This window comes from Ochlerotatus camptorhynchus, unplaced genomic scaffold, assembly GCF_037179485.1.
Source record: "Ochlerotatus camptorhynchus isolate MF236.1 unplaced genomic scaffold, CSIRO-AGI_Acam_v1.1 ptg000213l, whole genome shotgun sequence".
NCBI lineage: Eukaryota > Metazoa > Arthropoda > Insecta > Diptera > Culicidae > Ochlerotatus > Ochlerotatus camptorhynchus.
The window spans coordinates 4,177,501-4,193,048 of NW_027040703.1; the positions used below are offsets into that span (position 1 = coordinate 4,177,501).

At 42.7% G+C, this 15,548-nt stretch overlaps 1 protein-coding gene across 1 annotated transcript; it reads left to right on the forward strand.

The window, feature by feature from the left end:
* The first annotated feature begins 2,595 nt into the window (after positions 1–2,595).
* On the forward strand, positions 2,596–15,277 carry LOC135703378 (protein spaetzle 5-like). Its single transcript, XM_065224572.1, has 5 exons — positions 2,596–2,890; positions 2,979–3,169; positions 3,545–4,302; positions 4,380–4,443; positions 14,632–15,277. The coding sequence occupies exons 1-5, from the start codon at positions 2,852–2,854 to the stop codon at positions 14,801–14,803; spliced, it is 1,224 nt and encodes a 407-aa protein (XP_065080644.1). The 5' UTR covers positions 2,596–2,851; the 3' UTR covers positions 14,804–15,277.
* The last annotated feature ends 271 nt before the right edge of the window (positions 15,278–15,548 follow it).

The window sequence follows — 15,548 nt, forward strand, 5'->3', positions numbered from 1 at the left end:
GATCACGCAGAGATCTGAACAGCAGTTTTTATTAATTACGTAATTGTGAAATGATACTAAGAAAATAAGTAAGTAAATACAGTGAAAATGTTTTACCCAGGAAATTTTCGATGTTATTCGATCAGGAAATAAATACTATAGCTATAAATTTTCGGATGGCTAGTGTGTGAATGTATTTGTATAATAATAATGATGATTGAAGAATATTAAAAAAAAAAGAAAAATCCAAATTGAGTGACGCTGTTTAAAATGATATACGGCTTGCCTCTGCGCCAGTGTAAGGTTCAAATACAAACAGAGAAAAACAGCTCATGATGTGCACAAGTCTAGCTTTTGAAGACTTGTAGGTATGATCTGAATTAATTGTAATTATTAAAATTTTATTAAATAATAAGCACTTCGCCAATACGCCTCATTCAAATGTAGCGATTGGCTGGTTTTGAGGTCCAAATGTCGTCGAACAAAAACCTGTTTTGTGATGCAGAAAAGTAGTTGCACCATCAACGGATGACCCATTGTTTACGTACTATGAAGACATCTACAATTTGTAAATGGGTGCGTGAAACTAACCTGATCTGCCAAGCCCCCAATCAGCTGGTGAGAAACAATATCAGTATCATCAGAATCATCATGAGTCTTCATTTTTTAAGTTCTTTAATTGAGAAGTGAACCTTTTTGATTAAGGGGGGTATACACTAAGATAAAAACAAATAACTTTTTTATGTCTTGTTGAAATTGATGAATATCCATGGAAACATTGTAGTTGAAGTCATTTTAAGAAACTTTGTCCAAGACGTCCATTTTCTATCTCTCAAGTGAACAAAGTTATAGGGTGGAAATTGAGTACTAACGCTAGTACCCTCTTAAAAACCGTTTTTACCATAACTTTTTAGTTTGAATTTTTCAATTTTTTCAATGTTCTACAAAGTTGTAAGTGCTCTGAAAATGTACATTTTCGCTCAATGAAGCAAATCGCTGTAAAGGATTTACATACGCAATAATAATTTTTCAATACTAACTTTAAGGGAGGGTATCTTGCAGGTTAGCAGGTATTAACAGCTAAACTCGACGTAATTTCGTTCAGCATCTTCTAGTCTATTGTTACATATACAATAGGGATCCAAGGGGATGTCTAATGAATTTTCTAATATAGTAGCTCAATGTTTTATAACGTTTTGCTATTTTCATGACCATTTTTCCAAGTATTTACATTAAAGTGGGTTGTAGCTTCGACAAAGTTGTTTGTTATAGTATTCTAAATCTAAGTCCGAGTTTTGGGAGCAATATTTTGAGTAAGCAAATAAATAGGATCGTTCCGTTTCCCATACAAAATTCAAAATTCCGCTTCCACTAATCGAGATTATTAACAAATCGGTTCAAATTTTACCCAGTTGTTGAGGATCAGAATAAGCATTGAAAGAGCAGTGGGAAACCTACTCTAATGTAATGTTTCTTGGATAAAATGGTCATGAAAACAGCAAAACGTAACAAAACATTGAGGTACTATAGTAGACAATTCATTTGGCATCCCTTTGGATCTCCCTATGAATTGTATTTGTAACAGTAAACTAGAAGATGCTGAACAAAATAACGTTGAGATTAGCTGCTAATATCTTCCAACATGCAAGATACACCCTCTTACAGATAGCGTCAGAAACATATAAAAAGGGAATTAAATCCTTAAAACAAAGAGATAGCGATTTGTTCTTTGCAGCAAAAATGTTCAATTTTAAAGCACTTACAACTTTGTAGAACATCGAAAAAATTGTAAAATTCAAACTAAAAAGTTGTGGCAAAACAAACGATTTTTAAGGGGATACTACCGTTAGTACTCAATTTTCACCCTATAACTTCATCCACTTGAGAGAAGGAATATTGACGTCTTCGACAAAATTCCTTAAAATGACTTCATGTACAATGTTTCCATAGATAATCATCAATTTCAACACGACATGAAAAAGTTTTTTTTTTATCTTAGTGTATTCCCATCTTAAGCAAAAAAAAAAAATCACCACCGCAATAAAGTATTTAAAATATAAGAAACATTTTAGAAGACATCAAAGTGCTACACTCAACAGTTTCGTCGCAAATGTCCCACTATTGATTTCGTCCCACTGTGCGCCGTAATGTGCAACTTTCACTCAACTGGTTGTTCGTACAGGTATACCTCGATATAAAGAAACTGTAATTTTTGACTTCCATTGTCAATATCTCGTTAATAAAAATTTAATCATACACATTAATATTACCAATATACATAAGGGAGAATATCTCACCTGTCCGATAATTTTATTACTTTGCTTGTTTGAATGATCGTTTGCGAGAAATCGGCGAAGAAAGTCAAAAGTGACAGTTACGTTATATCGAGGTATACCTGTATTCGACTTTTTGCATTTGACTAAATGTATGTATTCCACTTTTCATGCTAGTCTAAATATTAATATGCCTCATAATTATTCCGCCTGCGTGCGTATAAAAATATTAGATAAATGCGAGCCTGATCTAAATTCTTCATTTTACAGTTATCATTTTGTTGTTATTCATAATCTAATTTATTTTTGCATTTTTCATTTTTTATGCATTCCCAGCCGGCACGTGTTAACAACGCACGATATAAGTGCTCATTAGGTATCATCATCTTCAAAGCATGAGACTACGGGAGAATACGTATCATCAGCTGTTTGTGCTACATGTTTGCAATTTGTTAATCTGAAAGCAGCATCAATCAGCGAGATATCTAACCCGCTGGAATCTGGCAAGAATTCGATCCATTACAGTGTGAACTGTTTCACTTGAATCAACTGTTCCGGGATAGCTGAGAGAGATCGTGCGACCGGCACGCGAATAAAGTATGATGATCACCGACAGTAGCAGCATAACGGCGGCACTTGTAAGCTTATGCTCGTTTTTTTTATGACTGACAGATGAATGAGGCGATTTCAAAACCATTTCTTATTAATCTAATTTAATTTAAATAGCTTTGCGTGCTTCAGCTGATATCGGCTTCACCCCCACAGCAGCAGCAGCAGCAGCAACAGCACCAAACTCAAAAACAGTGTGGTCTCTACGGACAGGCACCGTGCACTTTTGTTCCGGCTCAACCCGGAATGATGCCGAAGTGTGCTTCCCCGGGTAAAACGTTTTGTGAGCAGAATCTAGAATATCCAGCGTGAGTAAATTTGATTTTAAATTTTGGCAATGTCATCGAGTGATGCGTTCCATTCAGAGACAGAATGTTGATGATTCATTGTTGGGACGAGACGTGATACCATGACTCATTAGTTCTTGACATCACGTGGAGGAATTCGACCTAGTGACGACGGGTTACGAACGGCTTATGAGTTTTTGTTTGTTTGTTTATGTAATCCAAAAGTAACGGAAAGTAATCAACATTTTATAATTAGCGTAGTTGTCTTCGTGTGCATTTGATTTGAGCATCTCCTGACTTATTTCACGAGCTTTGCGCAACTGAGGTTTCCTAACTCGTGTGCGCTCGAACAAGATAAGCAAAGTAAAAATATTTAACCGTTCCCAAATTTTATAGCCACTTGATTCAGCACCTGGTGGAGCAACTGGGCTATCATCGGATCTTGGCCAACGAAGAACGTGTTGACTTCAACGCGCACAGCGAATGGGAACAAGATCAGCATCAGCAACATCAGCATTACCAACATTTTTATGGTCCCTCTATGCAAACCAGTAGCTACGGGCCTCAACCATCGTCATCATCTCATAACTCCCCTGCCCCATACCAAGGCTACAACTATGACCTACCCAAACAGCAGCAGCAGCACTACCAACAGGATGACAACACCGTTGCATATGACCAGAAACCGCCACCGGTGCCAGTGCCCCAGCCCATCTACATCCCGAAGCCACAATATTCGTTCAACTACCACACCTACGTGAGGCCTCCAGTGACTCAAAGATCTCAGACGTCCTCCACCTCGTCTAGCGGCTATTTCTATCCACCTCCGGTGACGCAATTCAGTCCAGCCGAATGGTTGAAACGTTTCGCACGAGATCTCACCGAAAAGCAGAATCCAGCCAACGGGTTCAGCTACCATCGAGTGGCAGGACCCCAACAAGGCACACACCCGTCTCCGTCGCCGTTCAAGTTGCCTCCACAATTGGAAGTGAAACCGGCACCCTTCCGACCGGTGGCAGCGCTGTTGAACGAGACGGCCTATCACGAAGCGGTCACTCGATCGCGCCAAAAGCGACAAGTCACAGCCGGGCGGATAGAACTCTGTCAGACGCGGGAGATGTACGTTACACCTCAGGCGGCGCTCAACACCAAAGGTGGGTGGAAGCTTATCGCCCCCTCAATCTGAGTGATTCATGTGACTGTTTGTTTCTGCCTTTTCTTGCTACTCTAGGCAACTGGATGTACGTCGTAAATCATGAGGATTCGCGACAACTGGTGAAAGCAGAAATATGCACGTGAGTATAGGCAGTTGTTTTTACTTAATGTAGATGTCTACTCTGACTTGAACAAGTGCGTAGTTATGACGATTGAAAGTGACGTTTCTTACCCTTTTATGTATTGGATATATGACTCTCGCTTTCCACGCTTCGAGTAGTGGCTGGTTTGTATTGCAGATTGTGATAATTTTCAGATTGATTGATTGATACATTTTTTTACTATCATGATCTGCTGCAATTTGAGGGATCATAATAGATCTGTTTCCACCATTCAATCTCATCACGTCTCAAGTTTTGTCACCAAGGAATCACCATCCTTTCCATATTCTAATACACTAAGGTGAATCGCTGTGACATCCTTATTCTCGGAACCACTTTGAGCCTTTAAGTGCACAAATATCAGCTTCTACGACACGTGCAACATTCAAATTGTTACTCCACGTTTGCTGCACTGCAGCATACATGAAGTAGCAATTTGAGGTGAAATTGGGCACCGATTTCCGAGATTTGTGTAATTGAAATTTCGATTGGAAGTGCATGTATAGCCTACGTGCCGACCATTTGCGGACTTTGCAAGGAATCACCTTAATACGATTTGTGTCGATTTTCTTTTAGAACATCCACATGTCTTTAGAGCAATGCAGGTTGTTTTTCTTACTTACCTTACACGTAGCACCGTACTCAGCACTTTCAAAAATCCTGAGGGTTGAAAAAATTGGTCCAATATTCCTTAAACATCTACAAAGTTCCCTTATCTTTACTTCTTGAAAACGCGAAGTTCCATGAACCTTTTGCAAATACTTAATTATTATTGTTCAAAATTCTCTCAATTCGATCAAGATCTTAAAGCATCAATGGCCTTCTTCAAACGTCAGGAAAGACCATGAATCTTTTCTACGAATTTTCTTAGACATCTAGGCGAAACAAAGTTCCCAATATTTACTTCCAGTAAATTCCTAAATCAAACCCTGAAGCTTGTAGGACAAAAAGCTGAAGGACAAATGGTGGAAGGACATAAGGTCAAAGGACAGAAGGTCGAAAGGACAAAAGCTCGAAGGGACAAAAAGTCAAACTGAACTTAGAGGGACAAGTGGTCAAATGGACAAAAGGCCGAATAGACAAAAGGTCGAATGGACAAAAGTCCGAATGGACAAAAGGTTGAAATGAATATAATTTTAAATGAACAGAAGGTCGAAGTGAACAAAAGATCGAATGGACAAAAGGTCGACAAATGGTTAAAAGGTCTATATGGATAAACTGGTCTAATTTTTGGACGATAACATGAGTGGCTAACTCTCAAATATGTTTCCATTTTTAAATCATGGTCAGTTCTTTGGAAAATTAAGATAACAAATAGTTCCTGTGCTTTTCACGGCAATTTGAGAGACAAATAACTGCCTTTCTCTAGAATATATTCCTTTTTTAGTAAGTATTTTTATTAAGTTCCTTTAAACTCAGAGCGAGATATTTCTTATCAATATTTTTTTCAATTTTGATGGATGTTGGAAACTTTTGTCCACTTCGAATTTTTGTCCATGGCGACCTTCTGTTCATTCGAATTTTCGTCCATTTCGACCTTTTCTCCATTTTAGCTTTTGTCCCTTCGACCTTTTGTCCATGTGGTCGAAAAGCAGCAGCGTGTGAGCAGCGACCATTACTGGTGATTGTTGTTTGTCATGACTCTAAAGGGCCACCCACATTAGATCCGTTTGCGTTGCGTTGACGTAAATGTGACAGTGAGACAATAGATTTAGCTGTCACTTTGCCGCAACGCGTCCGATCCGGATCTAATGTGCGTGGGTCTTAACTCTCACTGCGTGACAAAACTTTATGTCAGTGATAGTCGGTTGATGCGGTGACGAGTGTCGAGTGAGTGTCATGATATTTTGCATCACTGGTGAGAATTGGTTGCGATATCGGGATATGGGGGCAGCGTAAAAGCATAGAAGTACCGTAAAACGGGGTATCTTTGATGATGCGGGTAACTTTGATAAAGGGTGATACGGTCAAAATTTGGTCAATATCAACTTGACGTATTTCTTTCAATTTTGCATTTAAAAAACCTGAACACCCCTCATTTTGAAGGTGTGTGTGTGTAGAATGTTGCTCCTATTTTGATTTTGGAATTCACTCTTCAGTTGTCAAAATGCCGTCCAAGCAAGAAGAGCAGCGTATCAAAATTTTGCTCGCGCATCGCGAAAATCCGAGCTACTCGCACGCAAAGTTGGCAAAATCGCTAAAAGTTGCCAAATCAACCGTTACAAATGTAATTAAAGTGTTTGGGGAAGTCTGGATCGGGGGGAAATCGAAAACCGGAAGCCGCTGAGACGACAAAGAGAGTTGCCGGTAGCCGGTGACAAGCAAGTTTTTCCAGAATGCATATTGTTGGGTAAAATAAACACGAGATGATTTTCTGAACGCAATGCATTAGGGGGAAACAACTTTATCCAAAAAATAACCTAACTCAAAAATTACAAAATTATTTTAAATACCTTCCGGTGAGCGCATTACAAAATTCCTGTCGCTTTTCATGCGAATCTGCAATAGAATCTTACATTTCTCAGTTGGGTGTACCATTCAAGGGGCACAAGCCCAATTCACGCCTCTCACCCTTATTGTCACGAGTTTAAATATCATTCCCGGGCAAGAAACATATAATGTTCGAGGATCTTCTTTTAGCTTCATGCTACTTCGTTGAAGCTTAATGGACTTGGACTTAATGGAATGGTCAGTGAATTCCGTAGAAGTCCAGGAAACTTAGCAGGACTTCCATGAAACGTCGCAGAAAATCATCGAAATTCTTTAAAGTTTAGGAAATTTCGAAAAAAATGTAGTTTAGCGAACTTTGCAGAAGTTGTTTGCAGTTTAGCTAAAGAGAAGTTTCTTAGAAGAGCTGAGAACTTTGTTGAAGTTGAGGGAACTTATTATAAGTTCCGTAAACTTTGTTGAAGGTCAGCAAATTTCGAAGAAGTTTGGGGAACTTCATAGAAGCTCAGGAAAGCTTAGGGAACTTCGTAGTAATTTGTCAGAGAGCTTACTTCGAAAAAGTTCAATAAACTTCCTGGAAGCTTTGGGTACTTTATTTATTCCATGGAACTCTCCAAATGTTCTGAAGTTTTCGTTGAAATGGTTCAAGATCTTCCCAGGAGTTTGGAACGAGTTCATAGTTGTTCTGAGATCTCGGTAGAATTAACCGGCTGTCCTAGTTTAACCGGAAGAACTGGAAACTAACAAACTGGACAGTCAGAACGTTTGGGTTCACAGCAAAAAATAAATTTTAATATAACATCCAAGAAGATGCACTTCAATCATGTCGAAAATCTCATGTAATTTTTATGGCCACAAAAAGCAACGTAATATCAGATCATGCACTGTATTAATGATAATTTTGTCCTTTTTGGCAAGTAATATTACACCATATTTTCGACACAATTGAAGTGCATCCACTTTGATGTGATATTAAAATTAATTTTTTGCTGTGTTCATGTGGAAAATTCGGACAAGGAACCGCTGGACTTTGATATTGATCAGCGATTCCAGAGCCTGTCTACAACTGTAGTAAACGCCGACAAGACGAATGCAGCAACCCACTCCGTTCCGCTGTGGTTGATCGAGAACTCCAAGAACCAGAAGGTTGAAAAAAAAAACCGATAGAACTCGAGGACATCGTTGAGGGTCAAAATGCACATCGAGATGAATTGCAAAGGCAGCTTCCTGATGATGAGGATGAGCAGGAGTTTGACCACAGGGAAATTGAATTCGAAGATACGATTGAAGGCCGCACTGTGGGGGGCGATGAATTGTTTCTAGAGCTTCCGGAAAACAGACAAATTGAAGCCGATGATATCACTGATGAAGCATCCAAAGGAGAGGTTCGAGAGATTCCGGTTGACGAGGAAAAACTCCAGCCGGTCGAAGAAGAAGAACCGGCCTGATTCAACCTCCCGGTCGACCTATCTGATCACCAGAAACTCAACGCTACTCCAGAGCCGGTTCCCATCTTTGAACAGCAAGAATTCCAACGACTGGATGTGACCACGGAAGCTTCTGCTACTTAAGTACTGACAGTTGACCAGCTTAGCTCAATATTTACGAAGTGCACACAGAAAGTTCTCCGGTTGAATCCAGGGAAGAGCCGACCTCCGTTACTCAGACAGGACACGCCCGGTTTGACCTTCTGGTTGACTTATCTGGTCACCAGCAATTTAGCTCCACACCAGATCTGGCTCCGATCGATGAACAGCAAGAACTCCAGCGACTGGATGTGACAACGGAATCTTCTGGTACTCCAGTACTGGCAGTTGACCAGCTCACGACGCTCAACATTTACGAAGTACACACGGAAAGTGCTCCAGGAGAATCCAGGGAAGAGCCAACCTTCGTAACTCAGAGTGGAAACGCCCGATTCAAGCTCCCGGTCGACTTTTCCGGTCACCAGCTACTCAACTCTTCTCCAGAACCGATTCCGATCGTTGAACAGCAAGAACTCCAACGGCTGGTTGTGCTCCTGGTGCATGGCTGGGTAAATTCTGGGTAATGCACAATACAGATACCATTGATATCACTAGCCTCTTCCCAGCAACTCCTATCTCTACCTCCCCGTGGTACCTGCCAGGAACTGTGAGCAACCTTAGGGAAGATCGGGTTAACCCCCGGTGAGAACTTTGGTCATAAGCTGACAAGGAAGGGGAGGGGGTTGCTTCGGCAAGCCTGAGCGTCTGTTCTCCAGGAGGAGCGGCTCACAACAGCGTCTGTTCCCCATGTTAGGGGTGGCTGATCCACGTTCGAGTGCCAGTGAAGGACTCTAAGCACAACTGTGCACCCTGGTCCTCCGGAAAGTTAGGGGGTTGGTATAAGGCCCTGCGAGCCAGCCGTAAAAAAAGCATTGCAACGGAAAATCAGCAACAGAGGAATACGAACCGAGACCAACGGCAACGACCCCAGCGACGAAATAGGACTTGCGATTGGAAACTCGGCACGTGAACAAGTCGATCTCTCAATTTCATCGGGAGCACCCGAATACTCGCCAATCTACTGAAGGACCGCGGATTCGGTATCGTAGCGCTGCAGGAGGTGTGTTGAACAGGATACATGGTGCGAACGTTTAGAGGTAATCATACCATCTACCAGAGTTGCGGCAATACACGCGAGCTGGGCACAGCTTTCATCGTGATCGGAGAAATGCAGAAGCGCGTGATCGGTTGGTGGCCGATCGACGAAAGAATGTGCAGGTTGAGGATCAACGGCCGTTTCATCAACTTTAGCATTATCAACGTGCACAGCCCTCACTTCGGAAGCACAGATGATGACAAGGACGCATTTTACGCGCAGCTCGACCGCGAGTACGATCGCTGCCCAAGCCACGACGTCAAGATCATCATAGGAGACCTAAACGCTCAGGTAGGCTAGGAGGAGGAATTCAGACCGACGATTGGAAAGTTCAGCGCCCACCAGCTGACGAACGGGAACGGCCTACGACTCATCGATTTCGCCGCCTCCAAGAACATGGCCATACGTAGCACCTTTTTCCAACACAGCCTCCCTTATCGTTACACCTGGAGCTCACCACAGCAGACGGAATAGCAAATCGACCACGTTCTGATTGATGGACGGCACTTCTCCGACATTATCGACGTCAGGACCTACCGTGGCGCTAACATCGACTCTGACTACTACCTGGTGATGGTCAAACTGCGCCCAAAACTTTCCGCCATCAACAATGTACGGTACCGACGCCCGCCACGGTACAAGCGACTGAAGCAACCGGATGTCGCCTTAGCATACGCGCAGAATCTCGAGGCAGCGTTGCCAGAGGAGGGCGAGCTCGATGTGCCCCCTCTAGAGGACAGCTGGAGTACAGTAAAAGCAGCCATCACCGACGCAGCCAAGAGCACCATCGATTACGTGGAAAGAAGTCTACGGAATTAATGGTTCGACGAGGAGTGCAGAGCGATTTTGGAGGAGATGAACGCAGCGCGGGCGGTAATGCTGCAGCATGGAACCCGACAGAACGTGGAACGGTATAAACAGAAGCGGAAACAGCAGACCCGCATCATTCGGGAGAAAAAACGCCACCTGGAAGAAGCGGAGTGCGAGGAAATGGAACTGCTGTGCCGTTCCCAAGAAACACGGAAGTTCTATCAGAAGCTCAACGCATCCCGCAACGGCTTCGTGCCGCGAGCCGAAATGGGCAAGGATAAGGACGGGAGCCTCTTGACGAACGGACGTGAGGTGATTGAAAGGTGGAAGCAGCACTTCGATGCGCACCTGAATGGCAAGGAGAACGTAGGCACGGGAGACCAGCGCAATGAAGGAAACGACTACGTCAGTGCAGCAGAGGACGGAACTGACCCAACTCCCACGCTGAGGGAAGTTAAGGATGCCATTCAGTAGCTTAAAAACAACAAAGCAGCTGGTAAGGATGGTATCGCAGCCGAACTCATCAAGATGGGCCCAGAAAAGTTGGCCACCTGCCCGAACCGGATGATAGTCAGGATCTGGGAAACAGAACAGCTACCGGAGGAGTGGAAGGAAGCGGTAATCTGCCCCATTCACCAGAAAGGCGACCATTTGGAATGTGAGAACTTCAGAGCGATCACCATTTTGAATGCCGCCTACAAAGTGCTATCCCAGATCATCTTCCGTCGTCTATCACCTAAAATGACCGAGTTCGTGGGAAGTTATCAAGCCGGCTTCATCGACGGCCGATCGACAACGGACCGGATCTTCACCGCACGGCAAATCCTCCAGAAATGCCGTGAATACCAGGTCCCAACGCATCATTTGTTCATTGACTTGAAGGCGGCATACGACAGTATCGACCGCACAGAGCTATGGAAAATCATGGCAGGAACGGCTTGCCTGGGAAGCTGATCAGACTGATCAAAGCAACGATGGACGGTGTGCAAAACTGCGTAAGGGTTTCGGGTGAACTATCCAGTTCATTCGAATCTCGCCGGGAACTGCGACATGGTGATGGACTCTCATGCCTACTCTTCAACATCGCTCTAGAAGGTGTAATGCGACGAGCCGGGTTCAACAGCCGGGGTACGATTTTCACGAAATCCGGTCAATTTGTGTGCTTTGCGGACGACATGGACATTATCGCAAGAACATTTGGAACGCAGCAAAGGTCGGACTGGTGGTGAGTGCGTCAAATACTAAGTACATGCTAGTAGGCGGAACCGAACATGACAGAACGGTGAGTGGCGGCGAAGAATGAACCACGAGCTCGCTGCACTCTACGGCGAACCTAGCATCAAGAAGGTGGCCAAAGCCGGAAGGATGCGGTGGGCAGGGCATGTTGCAAGAATGCCGGACAACAACCCTGCAAAGTTGGTGTTCGCTACTGATCCGGTTGGCACAAGAAGGCGTGGAGTGCAGAAAGCACGATGGGCGGCCCAGGTAGAGCGTGATCTAGCGAGCATTGGGCATGACCGAGGATGGAGAGCGGCGGCAGCAAACCGAGTATTGTGGCGTACTATTGTTGATTATGTCTTATCTTAAATGTGATGTTGTACAACTAAATTTATGTGTGTATGCATCGACGCTTCGAGTACAAGTACACCTTCAAACCCCCGTATCTGGCATCAGCAGATGGCAGATGAGCAACTGAACCATTGGGTTGATTCAACGGCACAAGTGGGGGGATGGGTCTTGGCTTATTTTTAAGGATTTTGGTTAGCTTCCAGAAGGGCTTAGCACAATCTGGGAGAGAGCTCATTTTGTTACTAAAGTCCTCATTTCTATGGCTTGCATTATTTTTGTTAGACGGTTGCAATGGGTCTTCAAGGCAGGCAGTCCAGTACGTTGGTACTGCCTTCGCATGGTGTTACGGAGTCTGATAAAGTGTTTAGTGGGCCTATCAAGGTTCAGAGTATTGCTCACCTGTCTGGATATTGGCCAGTGTTGTACCCTGGCTTGGGATATCGCCTCCTCCAAGGAACGCAGGCATCGGTCAACGTCTTCGGGGGCGTCCGGATGTACTTCGTAGTCGACGGCGGTGTCGACACAGTGCTGGAACTGCTCCCATTCAACATGATGGTAGTTTCGCCGGGATGCTTGAAATCTGTTAGCCGAGAAGCCTACTTCGGCCACCATACAAGTTCAGCAAACTGAAAGTTTTTATAAGCTATTGATAATTCGTAGAAGTTCACAGCACTTTCTATGAGTTTTCAGAACTCCTAAACATTAAGGGAGGCGCTGACCTGGGCGCTTAGGATAAGCTCAATGGAGTGGAATGATGTTCAAGGAGCTTAATTTGAGCTCAAAAATCTTTATGGAAGTTCAGGAACCTATGTAGAATTTTAGAGAACTTTGTGGATACACACGGATCTTCGATAAAATATCAATAAAGTCCTCTGGATATTTTTTAAGACTTTATTATTATTCTGAAGATCTGTAACTGCTCAAAAATTCAAATGTCGTCTCTCAGACATTCTTTCAAGACAGCAGGTTGATCGAGAAATATTTGAAAGATCTCCAGCTGATCAAGACTTCAGGTTATTCACACATGATTCTCAAGAGCTCCAGCTGTTTAAAATTAAAATGAGGTCTTCTAAATATTCTCCCTGGTCTTCGATTTGATCATCAATGCCAAGTAAATCCTATTCAATGATGAATTTACTCGTGAGTCGAAATTTTGAATCTTAAAATAAAAAAAAATGTCAACTTGTTTTTGAATTCTAAAACAATTGCTTTGATCGAAACTGCATCTCAGACTTGGTTACTCATGTGACTCGGAAATTCATTTTCGATGACGTCCTTCAGTAAGACTCTAAATTAGAACAACTGGTTTCATCGGTGCTCGTAATTAGTTACGTTTGTTGTTCACATAAATTGACCCAAGACATGGTAAATGATCTGAATAATGCCATTCGAGACTTTGATATTAACTTTTATTTCGTCCCAGCTTATCTCTTCCACACACGCAATTATTTCGCATTGCGAAGAAAATACCGACCTGAAGTATTTATTTCACAATATCGCAAACTGCCTTCGACAAACATTGAATGAGCCAGTACAAATGAAACTAACTGTACGCGGAAGCTCTTTGAACGCGACACCTAGCTGCGGGTAGCTGTAACTTCAGCATCGCACATACCAACAGATCCATGTGTAATGCCATAGAAAAGCTTTATGCTCTCCCGTGTCTGCCTTCACTACATTCTCAAGTCCGATGAAATCCTTCGTTCTTTCAAAGCGAGCAGCCCCCACTGTTCTATGCTCCTAATTAAGCCCTCTTCAAGCAATTGCAGAAAATTCTCGTGAATGAAATTAAGTTTTCCTATCTCTTTCATATCATCCCTGACCTATGTCGTTATCATTTGCCACGGTTCAATGGCGCAAAGCGGAATACAAACCATTTCACATTTTTTTCACAACTTACCGACATTTCCCTCGGGCAGTATTGATGAATTGCACACACATCAGCCTTACATCATATGCCTACATTTTGCGAGGGTCCATCCCCAGTTTTAATTTGCTACGGACGCGCGGAACGCTCATAGAACCGCGAACTAGGGGAACAGCCTTGGTAAGGCCTTGCTGCAGTGCATATGATAAACATTAATAAAATGGGGTAACAATTTTTCATACAAAACAAACCACGCTTTCTCCATTAAAACGTGCGGGTATGTGCGTTCGCATTCATCAAAAATTCCGTCGTGTGTCCGCTTTGGGAAGTGCCTTCCTCCCAGGATCGGTTGAGTGCGTGTACAAGTGAATGTTTTCCGATGTACAACAAAATTAAGGGCAAATTTTCAAGTTCACCGGATTCGATGAACTGCCTTGGAAGAACGTCACCGATGCAGTTATTCGTAGGGAGCGTACCTGTACTTCATGGTTGCGCAATAATGAGGGCTTGAAAGTGTTTAAGGAACGTCAGGTGATTTCCCCCTAGGTTGCATGTTTCGAACTGATTGTCACCTCAGCTGTAATGTGGAAGCTTTTCACGGAGGGGTTCTCCGACTGAAATAGATCCTAGTGACACACTCCCGCTGATGAAGCGAACCCCTCAAATACACCTATATGGGCGGGATATTCTTTCACTTTGAGGTCCATTGAAGTTCCTAAGACCGAATTTTTCCACCTGAGTTGCGTAACTCTTTGTGCTGGAATCTCCCCTAGGTTTATTTTTGCTATGTAGGACTGTAATTATCTAGTGTGAAATAATGATGCATCGTTAATATTTCTCCCCTCAACTAGGTCAACTGAGTGCTCTAATCTGTGCAGCCTACCGAATGGGTACAACTCTAGGTGTGAGCAAAAGTTCTCCCAGAAGCGATTGCTGACGCTGGACGCCGATGGACAGAGCCTGTACGTCGATACCTATTGGTTCCCAAGCTGTTGCGTGTGTTCGTTGGCGATGAGTAACTAGAAGGCTGGAAAAATAATGGCTCAATATATCAAGATGAGATTGTAGTGTGTAGAAGTACAGTAAGCAGATCCGCTGTGTAGTTAAAAAAAAAACAATCTTTGCTAAGTTAGCATCTAAGCAGAAACAATTGTGATTTACAAGATTCTAAGGTTAAAACGGATCAGAGATTCCTTAATTTATCATTAACTTTCACTTTCATTACATTAAAACTCTTGGGGCCGATTTCTTCATCTGCGCTTAAGCACCTCATAAGGTTCAACCATATGGGTAAATCTAGATTAACATTTAAGCGAATGGGGGAGAAATGGGCTCTTAGGTACATAAGGATTCATCGAAATTTAATTGTTAAAAAGAGCACTAAGTAGAAAGCAAAATCATGAAATATTAGTGTAGAATTTGTATAGAATTCTAATTCTACTACCACTGCAAAGCTATTATTAATTTAATTTATTATCTAAATTACAAAGCATGATACTCGCTACAATTGTTACAAATAAAAAAATCCACTAGATTATTAATTTGCCTTTATCTTCACAGCTATAACGTCCTAAATGAGACATGATCTCAGTTAAGTTTTCCTTTTGCATTGCCACAGTTGTCAATTGGAAACTTGTCTATTTTTAATGTTGTATATTATGTGGTCTATCTTCAGGAAACCCACGGAAAGTTCCAACTTGGACAGTGTCTTTGTCGCACTGGGAATGGAACACGCCACCTCCACTGCCTATAATCGCATTTGAGTCCC

Bases quoted from the DNA above. Each gene is read 5' to 3' on its own strand.
- LOC135703378 (XM_065224572.1), top strand. From the start codon at position 2,852: ATGATGATCACCGACAGTAGCAGCATAACGGCGGCACTT. The intron at 2,891-2,978 runs GTAAGCTTATGC...TAATTTAAATAG, and splicing joins GCAGCATAACGGCGGCACTT to CTTTGCGTGCTTCAGCTGAT. The intron at 4,303-4,379 runs GTGGGTGGAAGC...TTGCTACTCTAG, and splicing joins GGCGGCGCTCAACACCAAAG to GCAACTGGATGTACGTCGTA.